The 22,394-nt window shown below is 34.9% G+C and overlaps 1 protein-coding gene across 1 annotated transcript in view; it reads right to left on the bottom strand.

Moving 5' to 3' along the window:
• The window catches only part of arhgap39 (Rho GTPase activating protein 39), a 69,226-nt gene that overhangs the window by 13,300 nt on the left and 33,532 nt on the right, over positions 1-22,394 (bottom strand). Inside the window, exons 3-6 of the mRNA XM_067383327.1 lie at positions 18,154-19,333; positions 6,739-6,903; positions 2,899-3,298; positions 2,708-2,781 (exon numbers count right to left, since the gene is read on the bottom strand). Of these exons, the coding sequence (XP_067239428.1) occupies positions 2,708-2,781; positions 2,899-3,298; positions 6,739-6,903; positions 18,154-19,333 (1,819 nt within the window). The remainder of the gene's footprint in view (positions 1-2,707; positions 2,782-2,898; positions 3,299-6,738; positions 6,904-18,153; positions 19,334-22,394) is intronic.

Here is a 22,394-nt window from a genome sequence, read left to right as displayed (position 1 = left end):
TCATCATAAATTTTAAAATAATATTGTCACTTCAGAAAAAAATACTTCAAATTAATTTTGTACGTTTTTAAATAATATTGTCACTGATTACATGTATTAAGAAAAAATATTTTAAATTCATTTAATAAGTTTTAAAATATCACTGATTACATTTATTTAAAAAAATATTTTTAAATTCATATTATAAGTTTTAAAATAATATTGTCAAAATATTAATGAAATAATATTGATTACATTCACTATTTTCACTGACTGCATGCAAAAATAAATACTTAAATATTTATTTACAAAACAAATAAATATTTATTTACTTAAATACAAAATAATTAAATATTTTAAATTCATTAAGTTTATTCATTATAAGTTTTAAAATAGTCACTAATAAAAAAATATAAATAAAAATTTTCAAATTCATGTTAAAGAACCTGATTATTGATAACATTTATTGAGTAAACAAAATACTTAATTTATATTGTAAGTTTTAAAATAATAATGTCAAAATAATAATAAAATAAATAATATTTTTACTGCATATATTTTAAATGTTTTAAATTCAATAAATGTATTCATTTCTACTTTTAAAATAATATTGTCACTGATTACATTTATTACGAATAATATTTAAAATTCATATTATTAGTTTTAAAATAATATTGTCAAAATATTAATAACAAAATATTGATTGTTTAAAAATTACAGTATTGCTTACTTAAAATGAACCAAAAATATCTTGAAAATTAACATTTATTAATTAATGAACATTTTAATCTCATTTTAGATTCATTTTAAGTCAGCCATATAGTCATTTTCAAACAATAGTTGGGTTAAATAAAACTACCCGGCAGGTTGGGCAAACATTTAACCCAACAGTTGGATTAAAACAACCCAATCACTGGGTTTGTCCATTTTCAACCCAACTTGGGTTGTTTTTAACCCAGCATTTTTTAGAGTGTACCATCATGGTGACAAGCGGTGCTTGGTAAGATCATGTTACTTGCAGTTTTATTGTGTCCAAAAAGCTTCTTCACCTTTCTTAAGACATGATGTTGGATCAATTTAAATAGTTGCATTCATGTTGACAATTATTAAGTTCATGTTACTTAGAAATACATTTTTATTGTGGCAAAAAAACGTCTTCACCTTACTTAAAACATTATGTTGGATCAACTCAAAATATTACTTTGAATTAATGTAATTCTCCCAATTGGCTTAAGTTAAAAATTCTAGTGGAAAACGTTAACATATTTTTTTTTGGTTAAACCAATGTTTTATTTTTTAGAGCAGATGAAAACGAAATAAATGGAAGTGCTTTATGATGAAAATATTGCGATTCCCACTTTAATAACGCCATAAACTCGATCGCTGTATGAGCCAAGCTTAAAGGATTAGTTGATCATTTACTCACCCTCATGTCATCAAAGATGTTCATGTCTTTCTTTCTTCAGTCGAAAAGAAATGATTTCAGGATTTTTCTCCATATAGTGGACTTCACTGGGTTTCAGTGCAGCTTCAAAGAGCTCTACATGATCCCAGACGAGGAATAAGAGTCTTATCTAGCTCATTTTCTAAAAAAAATAAAATGTATATACTTTTTAACCACAAATGCTCATCTTGCACTGCTCTGAGATGTGCCACGCATGATGTAATCATGTTGGAAAGGTCATGGAAGTACCGCGGTCTCATTTTCTCCTCCAACTTCAAAATGTCCAACATCACTGTTTTACCTTTTTTTGTAAAGGCTGTTTGATGTAGTCTTTGCACGTCTGCTTTGACCTTTCCAACATGATTACGTCATGCGTGGAGCAGTGCAAGACGAGCATTTGTGGTTAAAAAGTATATAATTTCTTATTTTTTTTAGAAAATGAGCGATGGTTTCTCTAGATAAGACTCTTATTCCTCGTCTGGGATCATGTAGAGCTCTTTGAAGCTGCACTGAAACTGACATTTGGACCCGTTGAACCACAGTAAAGTCCACTATATGGAGAAAAATCATGGAATTTCTTTTCCACTGAAGAAAGAAAGGCATAAACATCCTAGATGACATGGAGGTGAGTAAATGATCAGGAAATATTCATTCTACACTCTAAAAAATGCTGGCTTAAAAACAACCCAAGTTGGGTTAAATATGGACAAACCCAGTGATTGGGTTGTTTTAACCCAGCAGTTGGGTTAAATGTTTGCCCAACCTGCTGGGTAGTTTTATTTAACTCAACTATTGTTTAAAAATTACTGTATTGCTTAATTAAAATGAACCCAAAATATCTTGAAAATTAACATTTATTAATGTTCAATGAATATTTATTAAACATTTATTAAATTGCTTATTAATACATTTATATTAATAAACTATTAAACTATTACATTTATTAAAGCTTATGAATAAACATTCACCTTTTGTCTATTATTGTTGTCTCTAATTGCATCTGGTTTTTAATTTCCCAACTATTTTGGGTTCATTTTAAGATAGCCATATAGCAATTTTTAAACAATAGTTGGTTTAAATAAAAACTACCCAGCAGGTTGGGCAAACATTTAACCCAACCGCTGGGTTAAAACAACCCAATCGCTGGGTTTGTCCATTTTCAACCCAACTTGGGTTGTTTTTAACCCAGCATTTTTTAGAGTGTAAAGGGAACTAATCCTAGAACAGCACTTATAATTAGTGGACGTGGCAACACTGCAAACGCACATCTCAAAAGACACACACCTTCTTGGCTCCGGTGAGCGCAGCTTTCTGGAGTTTACGGTAACAGTATTTAGCATAGCTGCTTATCGCCACTCCTGCAACACAGAAACACAAGCAGACATCAGTAACTGCAAGTCAAACACTCTCTTTGTGATGATTTTTGGGTGAACTATCCCTTTAAGCCCAGATTTATCATGTGATGTGAAGCTCACCCTTGGTGTCGTTCAGCGGGTCCATGTGTCTGTAGATGTAGCCCTCCAGGTAGTTGTGGAAGCGAGGCGTCGGGGGGAAGAAGGCCAGACAGATGGCCATGAGCTCCCAGCCTCTCTGAAGGCTGTCGTAGCGGAAGTTCTCCGTGGTTTGTCTGCACAGCTGGATGTAAAGCTCGTCCCTCAGGCCCTGACAGCTCCAGCCCCTCACGGCCACCTCCAGAGCCACCGACAGAGGGTCTCCTTTGCCCCGCCGGTCGCCCATGAAGGTCTGGATCAGTTTGAAGAGCTCCACGGCCTCGCGCTTGACGGTTCGGTCGGAAGTCACGATCATGGGCTTCTTGATGGGTTCGCTGCTCCAGGCCAGCATGTTGGCGATGGAGACTTTCCTCCTGAACAGACCCTGGATGACAAGAGGAGAGGTTAAATAAATAAAAGACAATTGTTGTTTTTATGGAATATTGCAGTAAATAATTATCATTATTTTTGTTAAATTCATGTTCCTCGTAATCTTGAATAAAAATAACTCCTCCTCTTCTCTGATGATGAGGGCGGGGCAACCACGAGATCCACCAATAGCAAACCACAACCATCCAATCAATTCCCCACGGACAGAATCAAGCCCCGCCCAACATTTGTTCTTGTTTCACTCGGATATGGTCCATTCTACAGAACTGCTGTCCCACAACCATAAAACACATTTAAAAAGCATTTAAGTATTCAAATTTCAGATGTTTATTAAGATCCTTCAATTATCTATTGAATTCCACAATAATATTTAAAATATCAGTAAGTTTAATATATATAAAATCATCATTTATTGAGTACTTTCAATTGGGAGTTGGCTGTCCTGAACCATAACCCTTAAATTTCAACTTGTGAAAATGATATTGAAATAATTTTTGCAATTTTTTTCATTGTTGTTTTTAAAACTATATACAGTACAGTCCAAAAGTTTGGAACCACTAAGATTTTAAATGTTTTTAAAAGAAGTTTCGTCTGCTCACCAAGGCTACATTTATTTAATTATAAATACAGTAAAAACAGTAATATTGTGAATTATTATTACAATTTAAATCAGCAGTTTTCTATGTGAATATATAGTAAAGTGTAATTTATTCCTGTGATGCAAAGCTGAATTTTCTGCATCATTACTCCAGTCTTCAGTGTCACATGATCCTTCAGAAATCATTCTAATATGCTGATCTGCTGCTCAAGAAACATTTAATGTGTACAATTGTACAAAATATTTGTGTACAATATTTTTTTTCAGGATTATTTGATGAATAGAAAGTTTAAAAGAACAGTGTTTATCTGAAATCTAATCTTTTGTAACATTATAAATGTCTTTACTGCCACTTTTGATTGATTTAATGCATCCCTGCTGAATAAAAGTATTCATTTCTTTAATTTCTTTAAAAAAAAATAAAAATAAAATTTCTTACTGACCCCAAACTTTTGAACGGTAGTGTATAATGCTACAGAAGCTTTGTATTTCAGATAAATGCTGTTCTTTTGAACTTTCTATTCATCAAGGAATCCTGAAAAAAAAAAGTACACAACTGTTTTCAACATTGAAAATAATCATAAATGTTTCTTGAGCAGCAAATCAGCATATTAGAATGATTTCTGAAGGATCATGTGACACTGAAGACTGGAGTAATGGTGCTGAAAATTCAGCTTTGATCACAGGAATAAATTACTTTGTCAAATATATTTAAATAGTACACAGTTATTTTAAATTGTAATAATATTTCACAATATTACTGTTTTTTACTGTATTTTTAATTAAATAAATGTAGCCTTGGTGAGCAGATGAAACTTCTTTTAAAAACATTAAAAATCTTAGTGGTTCCAAACTTTTGGACTGTACTGTATATATATATATATATATATATATATTTTTTTTTTAAGTGAAGTTAAAAAAAAAAATTATATTTATTTTCAAATCATGAAACTTTGTATAAAAAAAATAAAATAAAATTCCAACATGTCCAATTTTTTCATGTCACTACCGAAACAGTGTGTGTTTTAGTCCATTTTGATTTTGTCTGAGACTAATTTTAACACACTACATTTTTGATCAGGAAATATTCCTCTGTCCCTCCCTCTCACAGCCTCTCTTTCACAGCAGATTGATCATCATTCTGAATTAAATGTGTTTAAAAGTCTGAAAATCTGTGTGTAACTTTAAGGAACGGCACTACCAAACACCTTTTTAAGCAATTAAGCAAACTTTTTTGAGTGTTATTCCATTAAATGTAGTTTTTATGTGTGTACATCTGTTCAGAACTGTGCTAGCTAACCATGTGCTGATTAACATCTTTGAGTTAGACTCAAAAGTATCTAAAATTGTCACTACCGAAACTTCACCACATGTTTCGGTAGTGACAAAAGGGAACACATAATCATTTATTTGGGGAAAATAAACAAAAATTTTAGTACAGTTATGCAAATCGTTAGAATTTTAGTATGTTTTATTATGTAAATCATTAGTGTTTTAGTATGAGAGTTAAATTGTGTCATGTGATGTGGTCAGTACCAACACATTACTGTAAATACCGAAACTGTGCAGTCAGGACTGAAACATGGATGTTTTGTCAAAAATAAAGTATATTGAATGATCAACTAAGATGTTATGATAGTGTTTATTCAAACTAATGAATCCTTCACTTTGAAATCAGTATGATAAACTTTATGACTTTTACAAAGAAAGATTGGATTCAAAATACAACAAATCTCATAAATTACACTTGAAATATTGTTAAAATTGTAATTGTTATTGATTTACCTGTGAAAACGTTTTTAATAAAATAGCAAAAAATATATTTACGAGGTAGATGTAAACAAATTCTTAATAGGTCAGTATAACCCTTCTGATTAAATTATTTATGATTGTGTTTCGGTAGTGACAAATTTGGGGAGAGGAAAAATATTCCAAAACTTTCTGAAAATACAATATGAAAATTAACTGCACAATTACTAGAAATGTGTAGCTTGGATAATAAATTTGCATACATACAAAATTTGTTGAAAAATACTTTTTTTTTTCCAAGATGTGTGATTTTGATCCAATTCTGTAGAATGGCCCATATACGTCACAATAGGGAAGAAAAGACTAGCGCAACTTTGACTTTAATCGAAGTTCACTTAAAAATGAAATAATTTACACCAAGTGTTATTTTAGTATCATTAATATACTTATAAATACCTTGAATGCTGTACATTAAAATGAAAGTGGAGTGGTGTCACACCTGACATGAAATAATGGTCAGACAAATCAATTTTTTTTAAATCTAAATAAAAAAAAAAAAAAACTTTGCATGTTTTGTATCATATTTGAAACTTTTTTGGCTCATATAGTGAGAATATGGCGCTCATACACGAAGAGGAACTTAATTTAATTCAGAAGCCCAAACTGAGCAAATATTTGGTGCAAATGATGATATTTATATGGACAAAAATGAAGGTAATGTAAATCAATGAGATCTTTATAACAGTATAGCAGACTACTCACATAAAATACATATAAATATCTGCCAATAATATGTCTCAGTAAGATAATATTTAAATTATTAGTTTTATGATCAAAGCTCTGTATAGTTTTTAAACATATAATGCAATGCAATGATGATTGACCTTCCTCAAAAGCCTGATGATCATATTAGATACTCACAATATCAAAGTTATACTTACGTTTACTTGATCAAAATCAGTAAAGATTTCACAGCAAAAAGACACATGAAGCAAGAGGCCTTTTACTTGCTAAAAAGTCTAAACTATCAATCAGACGACAGAAGGACTTTATTGGGTTAAAATCCATGTTTTTGTGATTATGTGTACCTGGGTGTGCTTGTTGAAGTGTTTGGATGCCCAGTTCTCGATGTCCGTCTCCGAGGACGGTTTGCGGAGCGTGAACTCTGGGAAGACGCCACAGCTCGCACTGGGCATCATGTTCCGGGCGTTCCGGCTGGCCTCGAACTGAGAACACGCTCCGAGATCTTCCGACTTGGGAAGAAAGAAAACATTGTATGTTGATGTTGAAGAGCAGCATTGAGAGAAGAGGAAGCACAGATATTAAACCAGTGTCTCAGCCTCGGGTCAGGTCAAGAGGAGCACGGAAAGGAAATGAGTCAATCCCCAAAATAATGAGAGCAACAAAATAGCAAAAATACCTCCTTCAGGCAATTACACAATTGTGAAATTTCAAATGATTCAACCAGTTTCCTCCTGTGACCTTCAGTGCTTATGAAACGCCTCATGCAATGTTAAACAAGCAGGTTCATGAAACAAAACAACACAAACACTTCACAAAATATTAATAACATAAAGAAGATTTTTACTTTTTCTGAAGAAAACACTGTGATGCTAGGGGGTTATGGGTTGTTGCTAGGGCGTTGCTAAGATGTTCTAAATAGTTGCTAGAAAGTGAATTGAAAACTGTAACATCTCAAACTACAAGCTACTCCTAATTTAAACTATTTCTAGTTATCTTCTGCTACAGACAAGACACCCTAGTAAGCTATAGTCAACAAATGTTTTTGTCCTTAATAATAATAAAAAACAAAGATATGACATCCAAAGTATGTAAAGTAGTACAACTAGATCTCTTTTACTGAATCCAAAAGGTTTTAGTTATATTTTGCGACATATAAAAGGTATTTTAAAGATGTTGAAGTGTCAAAAGGTCATTCGGTTTAACCGTCCAAAGGCCAATACAGCCATTTCATTTGTGATTGAAATGTAATAAATGTGTATATTTTTTATTCTGGCATGATTTTATATCATCATATATCAACATAGTGCAAAATGATATTAAAATTATGTGTAGAAGTCATTGTTTTGTTATGAGAAAGAATGTCTGGAAAAATTAATTTCATTGATGTCATTCGGAGTAACTGATATAAAGGGGCCATTTTGGATCAAGTCATGTTGTCAATATCATGTGACAGGATGTGACATCATTCAGACTCCTGCAAAGGAACACGTTCATGAAGCAAATCAACTAAGTCTCTTTTAACTATTTGAAAAATTCATGTTTTCACGTGATCATACGCATGTCCTGAAACATCAGGTCATTCGGTTCAACCGCTATAAAACATGGAAAATGTTGTAATATTTTAAAATCTTGTACTAAATATAAAATGTTTGATTGTCCTTTTGCTAGATATCAGCCTGTTAGCATTGTTTGAAAATATCGTCATTCGGTATAACCAAAAGTGTCATTCGGTAAAACCGAAATTTTGGTTAAACCGAATTACTTTTTTGGTAACAAATTTTGTCCATCTTGTAAAAAATGACAAAAGCAGTGTTAATTGATTATAAAAACCACATAATCTCATTGTAAACACTTAAAGGTGCCCTAGAACATTCTTTCACAAGATGTAATATAAGTCTAAGGTGTCCCCTGAATGTGTCTGTGAAGTTTCAGCTCAAAATACCCCATAGATTATTTTTAATTAATTTTTTTAACTGCCTATTTTGGGGCATCATTAATTATGCACCGATTCAGGCTGCGTCCCCTTTAAATCTCTCGCTCCCTGCCCTCCTGAGCTCTCGACTATAATACAGTGCATTTATAAAGTTCACACAGCTAATATAACCCTCAAATGGATCTTTACATGATGTTCATCATGCATACTGCATGCATGCGTCAGATCATGTGAGTATGGTGTTTATTTGGATGTTTACATTTGATTCTGAATGAGTTTGATAGTGCTCCGTGGCTAAAGCTAACATTACACACTGTTGGAGAGATTTATAAGTTGTGTTTATGAATTATACAGACTGCAAGTGTTTAAAAATGAAAATAGTGACGGCTCTTGTCTCCATGAATACAGTAAGAAACGATGGGAACTTTTCTGAAAAAAAGCTCTAGGAGGAGTTCATTAAAATACATCTGGAAATGGCAAAAACTGCAAAAATTCTAAATATCTCAGTTCCTGTTGGGTTTTCAGAATTTGCACCCAGGGACATTTTTGTAGGTAGGCTGTTTTGTAGGCTGTTGTGTGACATGTGACATGGCGAATTTCATACCTGTGTGTGAACGTAGCACAAAGGGCATTTAATTTAAATTTTGTAGGCCATTTTGCCACACCTAATTCTGAAACCCAAATCAGATGTAAATTTTCACCACTTCTGACGTGTGTGCAATGTTTCATGAGTTTGTTGTAACTATACATATTTTGCCTAAAAAAAAGATGATACCGGAGTTCAAATGAATCAGCTAGTCAGTAAGTACTTTAACTGTGAATCATTAAATTGATATGCGAATCATTAATTTACATGAACTGAGCATTGTAATGAATCTTTTGAGATTCAGATCAATATGATATAAAGGTTTGATGATTTCATGGTCATGGAAGGTGTTTAACTTCAGCCGTGTGTAAAGATGACGAGAACATGAGGGATAATGGTCTTTCTAAATGGATTCATATTCTTGGTCAAATGAAATACAGTTCATTTGACCAAGCAGAGAAATCATCCAATCTAATGACTCCCGTGAGACTGCTGACCACTTCATAATGAATGATATTTTAAACTGCTGGCAACAGGCATCGTGGGTTCATCGTCCTGCAGCGTTTGTGCTCCAGACATGAATGATTCCTCTGATCCCATGTTTTGTTCAGGAGAGGTGTGCTGTTACTAAGTGATCAGATGCACCATTTTCATCTGCTGGACCAGAAAAAAAATATGACTCTTTTAATATGACTCTTAAAAAGTGAATTTCAAATACTCATGGTACTACAGTAAAAATGGGTGATTTTGTGCTCCAACTCTATATTTGAGCATTAGCACTTATTATTTCTGAGTGGCAGTGAAAGTTTTGTGACCGCAGGCGTTCTTGATCAACACGATTAATAAATGAGTCACGCAGGCTTCCTCTCCTCTAATGCTTCAGTTCACTCCATCTTCTCTTTCATGCGTCTGCGGATCACGCTGCTTCATGAGCACATTAGAGCTGCTGGATGCTGCTGATTCCTCCACTCATCTTAACCTCCACCCATCATGATTATTCAGTGTCACATTTATTTTGATGTTGGGACTGCAGAGGACTTTCCAGATAGTATTTCACACCAAAAGAAATAACAAATGATATATTATAATGAACATATAATATATAATAATAAATTGACAAATTTATTGCTGTTATTTGTGATTAAAATATTGTTATTGCTGCTGTTGTTATTGCTGCTGTTGTTATTGCTGCTGATATTTCTGCTGTTGTTATTGCTGCTGCTAATATTGTTGCTGCTGATATTTCTGCTGCTGATATTGTTGCTGATATTTCTGCTGCTGATATTGCTGCTGTTGATATTGTCGCTGATATTTCTGCTGCTGATATTTCTTCTGCTGTTATTGCTGCTGCTAATATTGTTGCTGCTGATATTTCTGCTGTTATTGCTGCTGCTAATATTGTTGCTGCTGATATTTCTGCTGTTATTGCTGCTGCTAATATTGTTGCTGCTGATATTTCTGCTGCTGCTAATATTGTTGCTGCTGATATTTCTGCTGTTGTTATTGCTGCTGCTAATATTGTTGCTGCTGATATTTCTGCTGTTGATATTGCTGCTGCTAATATTGTTGCTGCTGATATTTCTGCTGTTGTTATTGCTGCTGCTAATATTGTTGCTGCTGATATTTCTGCTGTTGATATTGCTGCTGCTAATATTGTTGCTGCTGATATTTCTGCTGTTGATATTGCTGCTGATATTTCTGCTGTTGTTATTGCTGCTGATATTTCTGCTGTTGTTATTGCTGCTGCTAATATTGTTGCTGCTGATATTTCTGCTGTTGATATTGCTGCTAATATTGTTGCTGCTGATATTTCTGCTGTTATTGCTGCTGCTAATATTGTTGCTGCTGATATTTCTGCTGTTGTTATTGCTGCTGATATTTCTGCTGCTGATATTGCTGCTGATATTTCTGCTGCTGATATTGCTGCTGATATTTCTGCTGTTGTTATTGCTGCTGCTAATATTGTTGCTGCTGATATTTCTGCTGTTGTTATTGCTGCTGCTAATATTGTTGCTGCTGATATTTCTGCTGTTGATATTGCTGCTGCTAATATTGTTGCTGCTGATATTTCTGCTGTTGATATTGCTGCTGATATTTCTGCTGTTGTTATTGCTGCTGATATTTCTGCTGTTGTTATTGCTGCTGCTAATATTGTTGCTGCTGATATTTCTGCTGTTGATATTGCTGCTAATATTGTTGCTGCTGATATTTCTGCTGTTATTGCTGCTGCTAATATTGTTGCTGCTGATATTTCTGCTGTTGTTATTGCTGCTGCTAATATTGTTGCTGCTGATATTTCTGCTGTTGATATTGCTGCTGCTAATATTGTTGCTGCTGATATTTCTGCTGTTGTTATTGCTGCTGATATTTCTGCTGTTGTTATTGCTGCTGCTAATATTGTTGCTGCTGATATTTCTGCTGTTGATATTGCTGCTGATATTTCTGCTGTTGTTATTGCTGCTGATATTTCTGCTGTTGTTATTGCTGCTGCTAATATTGTTGCTGCTGATATTTCTGCTGTTGTTATTGCTGCTGCTAATATTGTTGCTGCTGATATTTCTGCTGCTGCTAATATTGTTGCTGCTGATATTTCTGCTGTTGTTATTGCTGCTGCTGATATTTCTGCTGCTGATATTTCTTCTGCTGTTATTGCTGCTGATATTTCTGCTGTTGTTATTGCTGCTGTTGTTATTGCTGCTGCTAATATTGTTGCTGCTGATATTTCTGCTGTTGTTATTGCTGCTGCTAATATTGTTGCTGCTGATATTTCTGCTGTTGATATTGCTGCTGATATTTCTGCTGCTGATATTGCTGCTGATATTTCTGCTGTTGTTATTGCTGCTGCTAATATTGTTGCTGCTGATATTTCTGCTGTTGTTATTGCTGCTGCTAATATTGTTGCTGCTGATATTTCTGCTGCTGCTAATATTGTTGCTGCTGATATTTCTGCTGTTGTTATTGCTGCTGTTGTTATTGCTGCTGCTAATATTGTTGCTGCTGATATTTCTGCTGTTGTTATTGCTGCTGCTAATATTGTTGCTGCTGATATTTCTGCTGTTGATATTGCTGCTGCTAATATTGTTGCTGCTGATATTTCTGCTGTTGATATTGCTGCTGATATTTCTGCTGTTGTTATTGCTGCTGATATTTCTGCTGTTGTTATTGCTGCTGCTAATATTGTTGCTGCTGATATTTCTGCTGCTGCTAATATTGTTGCTGCTGATATTTCTGCTGTTGTTATTGCTGCTGTTGTTATTGCTGCTGCTAATATTGTTGCTGCTGATATTTGTGCTGCTGATATTGCTGCTGATATTTCTGCTGTTGATATTGCTGCTGCTAATATTGTTGCTGCTGATATTTCTGCTGCTGATATTGCTGCTGATATTTCTGCTGTTGATATTGCTGCTGATATTTCTGCTGCTGATATTTCTTCTGCTGTTATTGCTGCTGCTAATATTGTTGCTGCTGATATTTCTGCTGTTGTTATTGCTGCTGCTAATATTGTTGCTGCTGATATTTCTGCTGTTGATATTGCTGCTGATATTTCTGCTGCTGATATTTCTGCTGCTGATATTTCTTCTGCTGTTATTGCTGCTGTTAATATTGTTGCTGCTGATATTTCTGCTGTTGATATTGCTGCTGATATTTCTGCTGCTGATATTTCTTCTGCTGTTATTGCTGCTGCTAATATTGTTGCTGCTGATATTTCTGCTGTTGATATTGCTGCTGCTAATATTGTTGCTGCTGATATTTCTGCTGCTGATATTGCTGCTGATATTTCTGCTGTTGTTATTGCTGCTGCTGATATTTCTGCTGCTGATATTTCTTCTGCTGTTATTGCTGCTGATATTTCTGCTGTTGTTATTGCTGCTGATATTTCTGCTGTTGTTATTGCTGCTGCTAATATTGTTGCTGCTGATATTTCTGCTGTTGATATTGCTGCTGATATTTCTGCTGTTGTTATTGCTGCTGATATTTCTGCTGTTGTTATTGCTGCTGATATTTCTGCTGTTGTTATTGCTGCTGCTAATATTGTTGCTGCTGATATTTCTGCTGTTGATATTGCTGCTGATATTTCTGCTGTTGTTATTGCTGCTGATATTTCTGCTGTTGTTATTGCTGCTGCTAATATTGTTGCTGCTGATATTTCTGCTGTTGTTATTGCTGCTGATATTTCTGCTGTTGTTATTGCTGCTGATATTTCTGCTGTTGTTATTGCTGCTGCTAATATTGTTGCTGCTGATATTTCTGCTGTTGATATTGCTGCTGATATTTCTGCTGTTGTTATTGCTGCTGATATTTCTTCTGCTGTTATTGCTGCTGCTAATATTGTTGCTGCTGATATTTCTGCTGTTGTTATTGCTGCTGCTAATATTGTTGCTGCTGATATTTCTGCTGCTGCTAATATTGTTGCTGCTGATATTTCTGCTGTTGTTATTGCTGCTGCTAATATTGTTGCTGCTGATATTTCTGCTGTTGTTATTGCTGCTGCTAATATTGTTGCTGCTGATATTTCTGCTGTTGTTATTGCTGCTGATATTTCTGCTGTTGTTATTGCTGCTGCTAATATTGTTGCTGCTGATATTTCTGCTGTTGTTATTGCTGCTGCTAATATTGTTGCTGCTGATATTTCTGCTGTTGATATTGCTGCTGATATTTCTGCTGTTGTTATTGCTGCTGATATTTCTGCTGTTGTTATTGCTGCTGCTAATATTGTTGCTGCTGATATTTCTGCTGTTGTTATTGCTGCTGATATTTCTGCTGTTGTTATTGCTGCTGCTAATATTGTTGCTGCTGATATTTCTGCTGTTGATATTGCTGCTGATATTTCTGCTGTTGTTATTGCTGCTGATATTTCTGCTGTTGTTATTGCTGCTGCTAATATTGTTGCTGCTGATATTTCTGCTGTTGTTATTGCTGCTGCTAATATTGTTGCTGCTGATATTTCTGCTGCTGCCAATATTGTTGCTGCTGATATTTCTGCTGTTGTTATTGCTGCTGATATTTCTGCTGTTATTGCTGCTGCTAATATTGTTGCTGCTGATATTTCTGCTTCTGCTAATATTGTTGCTGCTGATATTTCTGCTGTTGTTATTGCTGCTGCTAATATTGTTGCTGCTGATATTTCTGCTGCTGTTATTGCTGCTGCTAATATTGTTGCTGCTGATATTTCTGCTGTTGTTATTTCTGTTGCTGATATTTCTGCTGCTGTTATTGCTGCCGCTGTTGCTGTCGCTGACATTTCTTGCTGCTGTTATTGCTGCTGCTGCTGCAAATCAAGTACGAGATTTGCTACTGCCAATACATACATGACATGCTGCTGTGAACAAGTAAGACATGCTGTTGCTGTACAATATAGCATTAAAATGATTTACCCATAACATATTTATACAGGTAGAGCTGGGGAAGGTGTAGGATTTCTGAAAGTGCACTAAAAATTGCTACAGCAAAAGCTGACCAAGTATTTGACGGTTGAGCGGTGAGCTCATTTGCTATTAATACAGCAGGAACCAATCAGCTGTGTCCTATAGAGAATGATGTGATTGCAAGCAGATTGAGTTAAGGACCTATCAGCCTGCACCATCTAGATTTTCATGACAGAACTTGAAAAATAAAATAAAATAAATAAAACAATTTATTTTCAAATTGTAATTTTTTTAAAAACTACATTGTAATTTTAGATAAAATGTAAAAAAAAAAAAAAAAAAAAAAAAAAAAGCAGTAATGAAACAGAATAATGAGAAAGTAAAATATAATCAATATAATATTTTTTAAATCAATTTAGATTTTCTTTTCCATTAAAGTAATGAGACTTTCGGGGAAAATGTGTTTGAAAAAAAAATCTCAATGGTCATAAAACAAGCTTTGATTTCCTTATGCAAAATATAATTTGTTATATGTGTGAAATGTGACCCAGACACGAGGAAGCATGTTAGATGTCGCACATGTCCGTGTGTCTCCTGAAGCTGGTGTGTTTGTGAGGAGGGTGTGGACTCTGACATGATGCCTTTACATAAGCGCAACGACTCTTAAAACTGCACATGCTGAAATATTCATGTTCTTACAGCAGGGCGTGTCTGTGCGAAGAGACGTGTGCATGTTCTGCTGTACAAACGCACATCCGTCTTCTGTGCGCCTGGACAACCTTCCCATAAATCTCTGAAAATGGAAAAGCATTGTGATTTAAACACTGTCCAGAGAGCTCGAGCCGGCACTGTTATTTCATGTCATTGCTGCAAATGGTATTCGGGAATGTTTGGGAAGCAGAATTAATGTAGACAGTTTGTGTGACACCGTTTCCTACTGGACCAGCTGTCTGTCTCCATTATTATCAGCAAATAGAGCAGAACATGAAAAAAATCCCTCCAAGGAAACACTCGCACAGTTTCGCCTCCGAGAACCGCACAGCCCAATATACCCAGAACAAAGATATCACTGGTTGGGTAACAGGCGTCTAAAGGTCAGCCGTCCCAATTAACCCCACTGGCAGCGTTTAACCAGCGGTTCAGGCCTGATTCGAGCAGGGTGGCAGGACATTTAAATGCTCATTATATTGGGCTGAAAGAGCTCAGAGTTCAGCTCAACGCTGCCACAGAACGCCATCGGAGGATTCCAACTCATTAACGGCCTGAAGCGCCAATGTGTCCAAAAAACTTTTTCTATAGCGCACTCTAACATCATGATGCATAATCAAGTAACTTGATTTAAGTTCACTGCTATTAATTAGAAAATGCACTGCTTCTAATGTTTAAAAAAGCCCCAGTTACTCACTACTAGGATAATTTTACAATATTCTATTTGAGGTTTACCTACTTTTTGGTTTTGACACCCTAATTACCATTTCCATTAATTAAAGCAGGGATTCAAACTTTTTTTTGACAGTCAAACCCCTATGACTTTAAATATTTAAGAGATTTCAGTTATTTCAATAATTTAACAATACATTTGCATGTTCATGGGTTTTTTTATGTCAATTAATGATCACAGGACAAAATATTTTTATTTTTTAATTTATTTATTTTAATTTAACACTAAAAATTGCTGGGTTGTTTAAAAATTATATAATTTATAATTTATAATTTTTAAATTATATTGTTAAATCCAACGGTTTGCTGCATCTAATTCCGTTTTTAAAAAGTTGTTTACTTTATGGTTATTGTAGTACTGTTATTCACTGTACTGTAAAGACAGATGATTTAATCTAAAAACGTTGTCTCTGGTCGTGCGCGTTCATGTGTTTTGGAGGAGGCGTGGCTTTGGACAGGATGTACACTTTCAATGCTAAAGTTAGCATTTTGCCAAATCACCTACTGCACCTTTAAGTGGACATTTGAATTAAATGTTGTTTGGCCAATATTAAAGGTGCCCTAGATTCAAAAATTGAATTTACCTCGGCATAGTTGAATAACAAGAGTTCAGTACATGGAAATGACATACAGTGAGTCTCAAACTCCATTGTTTCCTCCTTCTTATGTAAATCTCATTTGTTTAAAAGACCTCCGAAGAACAGGCGAATCTCAACATAACACCAACTGTTACGTAACAGTCAGGATCATTAATATGTATCACCCCAATATTTGCATATGCCAGCCCATGTTCAAGGCATTACACAAGGGCAGCCAGTATTAACGTCTGGATCTGTGCACAGCTGAATCATCAGACTAGGTAAGCAAGCAAGAACAAAAGCGAAAAATGGCAGATGGAGCAATAATAACTGACATGATCCATGATATTTTTAGTGATATTTGTAAATTGTCTTTCTAAATGTTTCGTTAGCATGTTGCTAATGTACTGTTACATGTGGTTAAAGTTACCATCGTTTCTTACTGTGTTTCTTACGGAGACAAGACTGTCGTTATTTTCATTTTTAAACACTTGTCTGTCTAATTCATAAACACAACTTCATTCTTTATAAATCTCTCCAATAGTGTGTAATGTTAGCTTTAGCCACGGAGCACTATCAAACTCATTCAGAATCAAATGTAAACATCCAAATAAATACTATACTCACATGATCCGATCCATGCATGCAGCATGCATGACGAACACTTTGTAAAGATCCGTTTGAGGGTTATATTAGCTGTGTGAACTTTGTTTATGTTGTTTAAGGCAAGCGCGAGCTCTTGGGGCGTGGAGCACGAGAATTAAAGGGGCCGCACACCCTGAATCGGCGCATTTTTAATGATGCCCCAAAATAGGCATATAAAAAAATTAATAAAAAAAAAATCTATGGGGTATTTTGAGCTGAAACTTCACAGACACATTCAGGGGACACCTTAGACTTATATCACATCTTTTAAAAACATGTTCTTCGGCATCTTTAAACAAGGATTTGTTCTGCTGTAAAGGGTAACAATCACTAGGCCAGTAGTGCCCTCTGCAGGCATTTGTTACAATACATAATGTACATAAGTTGATTGTTTATAATATTATGTATAATATATTATATATTTAACCAGTGTTGTTCAATAACACCATAAAATAACTTGCTTTATGTAAACCAATTATTATTGTCCTATTATACTTAGGTCTATTTTGAAAATATTATCCGATTTTTACTCAATTAATTTTCAAAATAACTGACCAATTACTCTATCACCTGCACCTGCGTTACTTTGCATTTTGTGACTTTCAGTCGAATGAAATACAATTTTTCCAATCATATTTTGTCATTGAAGATTTCTTAAAGGCACAATATGTAATTTTTTGCCACTAGAGGTCGCTTATTCAAAACAAAGGCGTAGCTTGATGATTTTGCGGAATCATGGGAGGTGTTGTTTCCACATCTACAGCCGGTGGAAAAGAATCCGACGGACACGGTCCGATTTGGATTCAAACATTCTTGGAAACATTTGGGATAATGTAAGTACACAAGTCAACAAAATATATAACACTGTTGATATTGTATTTATTGTTGGTATTTGATTTTGGATACCTGAAATTGTGCCTTTGTGTCTTAAAATCTATCTTCTTAAAAATTTCGTCTCGTTCTTGTGAACCCAATATCGTGTATCGTCTTGTGAGCTAAGTGTATCGTAACACACCCTGAACCCAAAGTATAACTAATTTTCAAAGTGATGCTCGACTCACATAAATCACAGTTGCAAAGTATTGCAACACCTAAAATAAGCGGCACTGTAATGTGTCCCAGGTATCACAATAATCAGGTAATTGCCTTAATATGGAAATCTTGGCAATGTTTTGAGTTTCTGATGCAATGTGCATGTCTTTGTGCATTACCTGCGAGGGATGGAGGTAAGGTTCTGGTGATGCCAGATTGGTTTGCACGGATAGACTCTTTTCTAGAAGCGCCTGAGGAAATGCCAGTCTGTCCAGGGTGGCGCGCTTCCAGTGGCTGTCCTGTTGCGCCAGCGCCTCGTCTTCGCTGAAAGCCCGCACCACCGGCCCAGGCAGCGGCAGGGGCGTCGCCCCGTCACTTTCATACCCGTCTTTCACTCCCTGGTCGGAGGACACGCCTCCTCGCTGATGTAACATCTGCTGAGCCTCCCATGCCAACCGGGCTTGAGTGATCATCGCCCCGAGACCTGATCCCATACCTTCCCCTTCTCCTCCCGGCAAAGACGGCTTCCGGTTCTTACGTTTACGATTGCCACCATTGAGGTCGTGACTGTGCTGTAGCGTAAAGGAGCCGCCGTAAGAAAATCCGGCCGATAGGCTATTTGAACTCGTCGTCCCGTAGCTCAGCAGACGTTCTGTCGTCCTAAATCGAGGGGAGGAGCCAGACTGCTCAACATAAACTAGCTGCTTTACATATTCCCGCCCAGCGGCGCTATACTCCCGTCCACTAGAGTTGTAATCCCGACCACCAGAGCTGTAGTCCCTCACGCCCGAGCTATAATCCCGCCCACTGGAGCTGTAGTCCCGCCCTGCAGAGCTATAGTCCCGCCCACTTGAGCTATAGTCGCCTTGGTTGGGCGTTTTCTCGGGCGTTGAGCTCCGCTGTCTTGTCAACACCAGTTGACCGTAAGGAGACGGGCTTTGCTTGGGGGAGTGGTAAAGACCTGGTTTTCGCGCCGGAGACCTGTCGGAGCCAAAAAAGGCCGGGTCGCAATGCATATCAGTGGGCGGTTCCTCATAAATAGGCGGGGACTGGTATTCCGAGGGCGGTTCCTCATATAAAGGAGGCTCGTACGCATAGCGAGGGGACGATGGCTGGGAATCGCCCGAGCAGCGCCGCTGAGTGCCGCCCAACTCTGCCCTCTTCAGGAATGGGGATTGCGTTGTGGGCCGGTCAGGCAGGGAAAGGGGCGTGGCTTCAGGGTCTGACGGAGCATTGCTGGACGAGCGTCTGGAACGTGGGGAAGAACTGGAGTATCCGTTTCCCTGCGTCAGAAAACTAGGTTCCCGATCCGACACCTTGATGAGCATCCTCTCTCTGGTGCCAGTGCCCCATCTAAATCTGAACAAGAGAAAATAAGAAATAAACTTTTTTTACTATTGATGACAGGGGTTATATCATGAAAATTTAAATAAAATAAATTATTTAATTTATTTTAAATAATTTATTTTTAATGAAATAAATATTCTTTTATTTAATCTATTTATCTATATTTAAATTCCATTTGTTATCTATTGATTACAGGGGTTATATAATATAAAGGTAAAGTAAAATAAATTATTTAATTTTTTTAATTTATTTAATTGTTTATTTATATTTATTATATTTATTATATTTTTAATAAAATAAATACTTTTATTTTATCTATTATCTGTATCTAAAATCTATTTATATTATCTATTTATATTTATCTATTTAATAATAACTATTCTTTTAATTTACTTTTCATGATATATTCCCTTTAAATAGTTATTTATTTATTATTATTATTATTATTATTATTATGGGAAAAGAAAATATGACTATTTTATAATAAATCACATTTTCTTTACTATTTATTTATTTTTTATATTTATTATTTTTATAAAATAAATGCTCTTATTTTATTTTACTTATTTTATATTTACTATTTATCTAAGGGGTCATATAAAATAAAATAAAATAAAATAAAATAAAATAAAATAAAATAAAATAAAATAAAATAAAATAAAATAAAATAAAATAAAATAAAATAAAATAAAATAAAATAAAATAAAATAAAATAAAATAAAATAAAATAAAAATAAAATAAAATAAAATAAAATAAATATTTTGCTCTTTAGACATTCTCCTAAACTTCAGATCTCAAAACTCACTTTCAAGTCCAAAAAGTTTAAAAAAATCCAAAAAGTTTATGGAAACTAAGATGTTAAAATATTTTGTTCTGAAATGATCACAAACTATTTTACTTCTTAAATGTGATGAATTTCCAAGTGAAACAGGTTATTCAATGAGAAAAATGGAATGAATGGGATTTTATCCATGAGCAAATGACTGGATGATACAAAGTGTCTCTATTTAATAAGAGGGATTGATGATATCAGCTGAAAGAAAGTTGTTTCAGTATTTTAATGATAATGTTAGGTTTGTCCAAATTACTAACACTTATTATGAGTGATGTTTGACTTTAGAACAAGCACCACTAAAAATCTCAGTCTTCAAAGGCCATTTTTAAAGATCTAAATCTAAGAGGTCCGTGAGTTTAAAGCACACAGAAAAGGCCTCTGAGCGTTCAAGAAAAAGAAGTGTGTAAAATCAATTCAGCACTTGGCCACCACAGCCCTCCGAAGGCTCCCCATGACCAGACTGGATTACACAGCCAAATGTGTGTGTGTGTGTGTCCTTTAGTAGCCGGATTAAAACTCCGAACACAAGAAACTTATCTCTCACTCAGTCTCTCTCTTCCAAGCAAGAGACCCACTACAAAGTGAGCAGTGTTTTCCTCTGGATATTAATTATTCATGGATATCCGACCTTCAAATCAATTTACACATTCTATGCCTCTCTCTTCTTTCATTCCCTCGGCCTCCTCCTCCTCTGTCACACAAAATCATTTTACGACCCTCCCTTTCTCGTCCCTGCGTTCCTCATGGGATGAAACCATTTAAGTGCAGACACTGTTGGAATATTAAATCTTAAAAACAGCTTGAAGCATTACAGCTGTGTTTTTCAATATTACCTTTAGTTTTATTCCATTCATTTTTTTATGTGCACGCAAATTTGTAAATATCTCTTACCATTAAGCGTCAAGCCATTAACCGTGCAAATGTCTTCCAGCTCACGCTGAGTGCCGAGCGCAGCACCAACGGCCCACTTCTCTCAGTTTCCGGAAAGAATTCAGCAATTAAATGCAAAATCAGACTGTGTTTGTGGTTTTTACAGAAGCATATCTCATTGCTTAATAACCTCAGAGCTCTTGACGGGTACCGGTCAAAAGCCTTGGTGAGCATATGAAATGAAAAATAAAAAAGGCAATTGCGACTTTTTAGCTCACAATTCTGACTTTTTTTCTTGCAGTTGCTAGTTTATATCTCACAATTCTGACTCAAGAAAAAAGTCAGAATTGTGAGATATAAACAATTGCGAGTTATAAAGTCAGAATTACACGTTATAAAGTGAGAATAACGAGATATAAACAATTGCAAGATATAAAGTCAACATTGCGAGTTATAAAGTCAGAATTGCGAGTTATAAAGTCAGAATTTGCGAGTTATAAAGTCAGAATTGTGAGATATAAACAATTGCGAGTTATAAAGTCAACATTGCGAGATATAAACAATTGCGAGTTATAAAGTCAGAATTTGCGAGTTATAAAGTCAACATTGCGAGATATAAACAATTGCGAGTTATAAAGTCAGAATTTGCGAGTTATAAAGTCAACATTGCGAGATATAAACAATTGCGAGTTATAAAGTCAGAATTTGCGAGATATAAACAATTGCAAGATATAAAGTCAGAATAACGAGATATAAACAATTGCGAGATATAAAGTCAGAATTGCGAGATATAAAGTCAACATTGCGAGTTATAAAGTCAGAATTGTGAGTTATAAAGTCAGAATTGCGAGATATAAACAATTGCAAGATATAAAGTCATAATTTCATGTTATAAGGTCAGAATAACGAGATATAAACAATTTCGAGATTTAAAGTCAGAATTGCGAGATATAAAGTCAGAATTTCATGTTATAAACTCAGAATTGCAAGATATAAACAATTGCAAGATATAAAGTCAGAACAACGAGATATAAACAAATGCGAGTTATAAAGTCAGAATTATGCGTTATAAAGTCAGAATAACGAGATATAAACAAATGCGAGTTATAAAGTCAGAATTATGCGTTATAAAGTCAGAATAACGAGATATAAACATTTGCCAGATATACTGTAAAGTCAAAATTGCATGTTATAAGGTCAGAATAACGAGATATAAACAATTTCGAGATTTAAAGTCAGAATTGCGAGATATAAAGTCAGAATTTCATGTTATAAACTCAGAATTGCAAGATATAAACAATTGCAAGATATAAAGTCAGAACAACGAGATATAAACAAATGCGAGTTATAAAGTCAGAATTATGCGT

The sequence above is a fragment of the Chanodichthys erythropterus genome, chromosome 4 (assembly GCF_024489055.1).
Source record: "Chanodichthys erythropterus isolate Z2021 chromosome 4, ASM2448905v1, whole genome shotgun sequence".
Lineage (NCBI taxonomy): Eukaryota > Metazoa > Chordata > Actinopteri > Cypriniformes > Xenocyprididae > Chanodichthys > Chanodichthys erythropterus.
The sequence above is the reverse complement of the archived record's forward strand: the minus strand, read 5'-3'. Positions and strand labels throughout refer to the sequence as shown.